Source organism: Lolium rigidum, chromosome 2, assembly GCF_022539505.1.
Source record: "Lolium rigidum isolate FL_2022 chromosome 2, APGP_CSIRO_Lrig_0.1, whole genome shotgun sequence".
NCBI lineage: Eukaryota > Viridiplantae > Streptophyta > Magnoliopsida > Poales > Poaceae > Lolium > Lolium rigidum.
Window position 1 is genome coordinate 18,589,430 of NC_061509.1, and position 7,102 is coordinate 18,596,531.

The 7,102-nt window shown below is 44.0% G+C and overlaps 1 protein-coding gene across 1 annotated transcript; it reads right to left on the reverse strand.

Annotated features, from left to right (window-relative positions):
* Positions 1 to 3,027: 3,027 nt before the first annotated feature.
* On the reverse strand, positions 3,028 to 4,574 carry LOC124686042 (F-box protein At5g07610-like). The gene is made up of 2 exons (XM_047220049.1): positions 4,532 to 4,574; positions 3,028 to 4,432 (listed from the first exon to the last, which is right to left on the reverse strand). The coding sequence occupies exon 2, from the start codon at positions 4,413 to 4,415 to the stop codon at positions 3,243 to 3,245; it is 1,173 nt and encodes a 390-aa protein (XP_047076005.1). The 5' UTR covers positions 4,416 to 4,432; positions 4,532 to 4,574; the 3' UTR covers positions 3,028 to 3,242.
* Between the last annotated feature and the right edge of the window lie 2,528 nt (positions 4,575 to 7,102).

A 7,102-nucleotide genomic window follows, 5' to 3' on the forward strand; every position in this document is an offset into this window, starting at 1 on the left:
GAACTTCACGAGAGAGAGAGAGATCTAAGAGCACTGTTCTCCAGATCTGATCGGTCTCCTTGTATACCCTGGGAGGAGAGCCGCCCCGACCGCGTTGACACGCGTAGGAAGCCAGGGACACGCGGCGAGCATGCACATGCAGGTCGACACGTACCCAACACAGTTGGTGCACCAAGCAAAAAATTTAGGCTTCCTTGTGTGTGTCTCGAACTCGAACTCGAGTCACGAAACGCGACGGGCGTGATGTGTCGTGACGTGCCGAGACGGGCGGGCGGAGGAGGAGGAGTGCGCGAGGGCTTCTTCTATTCTCACTCACTTGGAATGACTAGAACAGCAGCCCTTATATACCACTTCAACTCTCTCCCAACTAGCAATGTGGGACTAAACTTTGTCCCCCAATGCTGTCCCAAGCTGCCAACGTGATGGGCCTTGAGATTTCAGGAATTGTAGACTATATGGGCTGCCTTATTGGGCTGCAGCCCATCTACATTCAACAGATATCTCTGAAAAAACAAGATTCCTTTGAAGGTCAATTTTTTTTGTTTGGTTGTTTCACAAAAATAGCATTTTTACCAAAGACAACTTCATTAAACGAGACTGGACAGGTAATGGTCAAAAGGAGACGGTTGATCACCTGTTCTTCTACTAGTGTTTGGCAAGTGACCATCTGTGCACTAGGTTTGGTCAGCCCCTTGAATGTTTGATCTTGATGGGGCATGGATTGATTCCTTCTCAGGATCCTAATGGAAGCTTGTGCTAAGTAAAGGCGCAGTAGTATGTTGGACGATCTGGAAGACAAGAAATTTTGCGCGTTTCAATACTTCCAGACGATCCGTATAGTGTTGTTTATTGTTTGTGTAACATGTTGTCCCTAACTACGAACGGCAGCGCGGAAGAACACCAGCACAGAGAGCAAACGATCGAGAGAAAGAGTTCGCGCTGCACACAACTTGCGACTTTTCTGTTACTTTTCATTCCTTTTATTCGGGCTACAAAGCATGCACACACGATCCCTGATCCACAACGTTGGTGCCATCCTACGAACAGACCAAGTCTTGTGGAAGAAACACTCCAAGTTGTTAAGCAAACATGGAGCAAACTAACAGCTAATAGCCACAGTTTACTGACAAAAAAATCAGTTAACTCAACGACACCAAAAACCCTACACGCTGCTTTTGGTTTTATTCAACATAACATGCTTCACTCTTGGGAAATATTGCATAAAAGTCACCGGAGAAAAAGTCTTGAAGATGGAGTAAGGAAGATCAAGATGGTGGTTGGTGAAATCTATTCAAGACCGCACTGGATGGACGTCGCCAACTACGCGCTTGACGAACTGACCAGTGCTGGTTCACGTCTAGTCTGTTACCTAGAGTGGAGTCATTCTGTTTAGTTTGTTTTTAGTGTATTTAGACAAAACTTCTCGCAGTCTAGTTACCGGAGAATCTTGCTTTCCCTTTTCTTGTTTATTTTCCTTTTGGTTTTGCTTTTGTAATGAACGTTGTCGGTTTCTTAAATGAAATCGACGAGGAAAACTTGTTTGGTAAAGAAAAAAATAGTGATTGCTTCGTTGTCTAGGATATGCAGATCTTTTCAGGAAGGAGGTTTGTGAATGGCGAACCTTAAGATTCAAAAAGACTGTCTTTTGTCCAAGTTTATTCACAGGCTGCATACATCGCAGAATACGCCTTGGGCAAAGTGTATGATACAACATGGGCTGTTTCAAGGCTACAGAGATATAAGTCATATGAATTTGGTGCAACCGGGAGATGGAACGTCGGCCGGTTCTTGGAGAATCAGTTCTCATCAAGCCGATGAGGAACTATCAGCTCTGAATCTGATACAGGTCCTTCATGCATGGCTGTCATATAGGCACTCCCAGCCCATTCAAGTCACTTAACCGGCAACGCAGTGTACCAGGTTGCTAACTTGGTTGTTGTCCAGGCTTCGACAGTGATTCAGGGTTGCGCAACACCGTCGAAGCTAGGGGAGGATGTTCTTCTGGCTCCTTGCAAAGCAGTGTGTCAAGGTCCGATTGATCCTGGCTCGGCAAGGAGTCCTTGTTAATAATGATGAATGCACATTCAATTGTCAGAAACCTGGAACGGCTACTCACCTTGCAATTGTCTGCGTTGGCACTCGGAATATTCTCCAACTGCTGGGGGTTTATCTGACGCAAGCCAACTCGACTGACGATGTGTTCTCTATCTGTCGAACACTTATCTGGGCAGGGCCATGACTTGCTCTAATCACGGCATTCCTTTGGACCATCGGGTTTTCGCAAAACCGCATGGTTTTTGATGATTTGACTATGCCTGAGGCCATTGTGGCCAAGCGATGCGCTGAAATAGTGAGAATCTGCTGAAATAGTGAGAATCTGAATCTGGGCTCATGGCCATGAGCAAGAGAAGAAACCCGTGGATTCCAGACTGACCTATGTAATTCTGCTCCTTTTGTTGTTCTCTTCCCCCTCCCTTGCATGTATCGCTGTTGCTTTGAGTTTGTAATCTCTACTAGTTCCTTGGGATTTTCATTAAACAACACACAATCCTGTGATGTACACTGTATTTGACTCTGACACCATCAATGGGACACCCTGCAGATTTCATCCAATGAAAATTGCATTTCTTCGCCATATGTGTATATCCAACAGCCTAGACCATTATATCCTCAAATCACAATGCTATATAACTGCAGGAAAAGAAAACCATTTCAAACAATAAATCGGCATAGAGTAATACGTCAATTTCCACATTATGGCATATAATTGCAGGACCCACTTTCATAAACAGGGTGCCATCAATATATAACGTCACCAGATAACAAATTGCATACAAAACATACTTGCAAAACATGAGTAGGAAAAAAGAGGCGAAAATTCAGAGGCTTCCAAATACAAAAAGCCTGTTCTCACACTTAATACATACAGGGGCATAACAATTGTCCACAGCAATAAGTAACTGAAGCGAATATATTAAGTGGCACAATATTTTCATATAACTAAACAGTACACACACTGAAAGCCTACCATGCACATTCTCCATGGACAACGATCAACATTGTTCAAAGCCACAAAGAGAATACACCTGAAAACTAACAGACAAGAGAACTAAACTGAATTAGACACAGGGATTGCCCAAATCGCTGCTCCGAAAATAGAAGATCCACCAAATATTCAAAATCTGATTTCTGCGCAGGAGCCTGGCCACGCCAACTTAGCAATGATGAAGCTTCCGAAAAATCTACTTACCATCTGACAGCCATTCGGCAAAGCAAGGAATATAAGGTCGAAATGGGAGAGGGCAGTATTCTCCAATGCTGCAGATGGCATGAACTTTCCGGTTGTCCATATTGTACGACACAAGCATCCTCGTCACGCCGTCGATAAGGAAAATCACATTGCATTCTGGATGGATTGCGATCAATGAACAGAACTCACCCCTGTCGCGACAATGCCTCCCAAACAGTTGTGGAACGTTAGCAGTATGCATTAGGATCCACTGTCCAGTAGCATAATCCTCAAGAAGCCAAACCGAGAGTATGCACTGATTTTTACCATGATCTATATGCATAGCATACAAGCGTCCCTGAGACTGGCCAATGGAACAAAAACTAGTGTCACGGTATGGCAATGGAAATTTTCTCCATGTCTTCCCCTCAGTGTCCACTGTGACTAGTGAGTAATCACATTCACATCTAGAGTCTTCCATACAGAAATCATCACGGGCAGAATGAAAAGTAGTGAAATGCAGAGTGTCATTGAAGAAGACAAATTGTGAATCGTTGTCATCCACACAAGTTTCACTGCCCCACTCGCTCTTCATGGAAATCCATTGTCCAGTTTCCGATGAGTAGATCTCCACTCCAGTGATTCGACCATTAAATAAGGAATCCTGCTTGAGCACAAATGCCTCAAACCGGGTGGGGATGGCCGGGTCGAAGCCCAACCGTATGGTGAAACTGTTGGAACAATGCAGCGCTTCCGTAGCAGGCATCACAGTCCACTTCTCAGTTGCAGGATTGCAAACTACCCAATCTGCGTCGACATAATTCTTGAAGCATTTGCAGAGGAGAAGGCTGCTGCAGCAGTCCACGAGTTGGAGACCAATTGCGAGGAAGTCATGCAGGAACAGGAGATCGGGGTCGACGAGAGGCCTGCCTTTCCCCGACAGATTGACGAACCGGACGCGGCTGTCGCGGCCGTCGCGCTCCATGCGAGCGTGGCAGAAGAATCCTGATAGGGTCTGCGGTGACATCTTGCGGAGGTCGGGGTCGGAGCAGAGAGCGTGCCATGACTGCGACACGCACTTGAAGCGGCAGAGGGACCTGTAGGGCACCCGCGCCAGGATCTCCACGAGGAGGTCGTCGGTGAGGCTCACGGCGGGCTGCTTCTTCTTCCTGGACCTCCTTGCCATCCCCAACTGATGGCGATCTAACCTGTAAACTCCAGGGCTTAGAGATTGAAAATAGCAATCTCCCGTGCAGTTTTCGTCAGGTCAACGATTAGAGAAGGAGGCGAAAGGAAGCAAACCTCGAGTGATGAGGACGCCGTTGCACGGCGGCGGCGACGACAACGACGGCGGCGGAAGTGGAATCTGTGAGTGAATGGAGACACTCCAAATGGTGGTTGTGAATCGCTTCCAGCAGCGGGTTTCAGGAATCAGCCATCAACGTGGCCTAGTCTGGCGCGTTTCAGTTTTTTTTTTCGGTTTTACTATGTTAACTGAGATTTTCTTAAGTTTAAGTCACTTAAAAAAATGTGCTTTGAGTTGTACTTTTTTGTTAAAAAGGTGCAATTGCACTTTTCTAACAAAAATGTGCAACTCGGGAACATTTCTTTAAACTGTAGTTGTACTTTTCTAAGTTGACTGAGACTTAAGAAAATCTTAGTTAACTGTGACATATGTACACCCTTTCTTTTTTGTCAGACAGGTGCAGAGAGATTATGAAGTGATACCGTCCATTACCTGATACCATGAAAACATCTGTTACCGACCGTATGATCCAAAGGTAGAGGATATGATCAGCACATTTGATTACCTATGCGGCTGTGTCTAGGCCTGGAATTCGGCTCCACTCTCTACAGCTCGGTCAACTAGCGAGTTAGCTCGACTCAACCCGAACCGAGTCTAGATTTGAAACTTGACGTGACTCGCAAAGCTCATGAGTAGCTTGCTAAAAACTGTCAAAAGGAACCAGTATAATATATGATATATTTTTCTAATTATCTGGACATAAATGTTACACAATAATTATTATAAATATGGTACCACAACAATACAATCGGTAAAACACAACAATCAATAATTATATGACCAGAATAATGTTGATAGATTTTTAGACAAAGCGTAAACCATATGAACCGGATATATTGCAAGGCGAGTCAACAAACTACAAATGTAGCTTTTTTTTTTTTTTGAGCTTACTACAAATGTAGCTGAGTTATCACATAGCTCAAATGGGCTTGGGCTGGCAGGACTTGGCCACTTGGGCCGAATTAGCTTCTTTGGAAAGATTGTACATCGTAATTTCGATTTTAACCGAGCTAAATGAGCCACTCGCGAGCTAGGTGAACTAGGCTCGTTTAGTTTAAACTCGTTTAACGATAAAATTTAAAATTTGACTCGACTTGTTATATGCTGAGTTCGAGTCGAGTCGCGAATTACTCGTTTAGCTCACGAGTTTCGGAGTTTTGATAAGCTGCTTTTGAACCTGGACCATATGCTTTTGGTACCTAAGAAAGCATTTCAAAATGTCGAAACAAATCTGAACAAAAACTAGGCGCGTATATGTTTATATTATATGTATGCACACTAAGTTTCGCAGAAAAATGGCATTTTTTACGTCCTATGCAAAAAAGATAAATAAATGTCTTATGAAAAGCTTTTTTAAGGACCAAAATTTATCTTTTTCTCACACTTATACACAAGAAAAAACACTACTCATGTTTTTCAATTTTTATATAAGGCCCCGTATCACTACAAATGTTCTCGACATGTGTGGTCTAGTACTATGGGAAAAATTGAACTGGTTTGCGGTTAAGGTGGAGATGGGTTTACAATTTGCGCTACCTGTGGTGTTACTAATTCCCAAGTGCGGATTGGTCACCTCGTGTCCATGTCGGACATTTTCTTTGTATATGCAACATTTTTTGTCGTATCTAAAACCATGTAAAAAATGATGCAACATTTCCAACACATCCATATAGCAAATATAGCAAATCTAACAAATCCCCATTTTTTGTAGCAACATTTTTAAAAGTATGTCACCAAGTGTAACAAAAAATTAACTTGTCTAACATATGTGCCACATGCATCTAATATCACACAAACTCATTTGCACATTGAAAGATAATTGTTGCCTGCCAAAACCCACCGACGAGCAGCGACGAGCAACATGAAGAGCCGGGAGGCTCCCAGGACTGATGGTGGGCCCTGGTCCCTCGGGCGACGGCCCGCAATGCTCCGGCACACGTCCTGGTAATTGCAAGGGCGTGTCACCTGACCTATACTGCTCAGGAAGGTGTTGGATTGCTTCAATTAGTTTCCTGCATGGTAGACACGTAAACATTAAATGAGCCTCGATCGGCTCTCAGGTTCCCATGTGAATCGGCTCAAAGAGCCGATTAACCCATGGATCATAATGGATCTACGATAACATGGGTTTCCTGCTTTATTAATACTAAGCTAAATCAATCTACGTCAGTTTAGGGTTTTCACCGTATAACCGGAACATCCTACGCGTAGTTGAGCCTAGAGATACGAAAGATAACAGAAAACTGATCCTAGAGTAGGCCTAAAAACCAACACAGAGTCGATTCCCGGAACATCCCTTCTTGGATCAGCAAACCGTACCTTACGCACTACTGGATCGTTCAACCCGTTTGTAAGGCCTAACCATACAGATATCAAACTAATCCTTGACGAACAAGGAGCAACTATAACAGATCGAATCTACTAAGTAAAGATGAAGCAGGGCGCTGCCCTTACACCTAAGATAGGCGCAAAGGCAGCTAGATATTCAGGGGAAGCACAGCTAAGTAAACATATCAGAAAAGCATCGATGCAAGCCCTAAAACATCTACGATAAACAGTGTTACTCG

What these genes read in the sequence shown, in the direction of transcription:
- LOC124686042 (XM_047220049.1), bottom strand. Translation starts at nt 4,415, where the DNA reads ATGGCAAGGAGGTCCAGGAAGAAGAAGCAGCCCGCCGTGAGCCTCACC.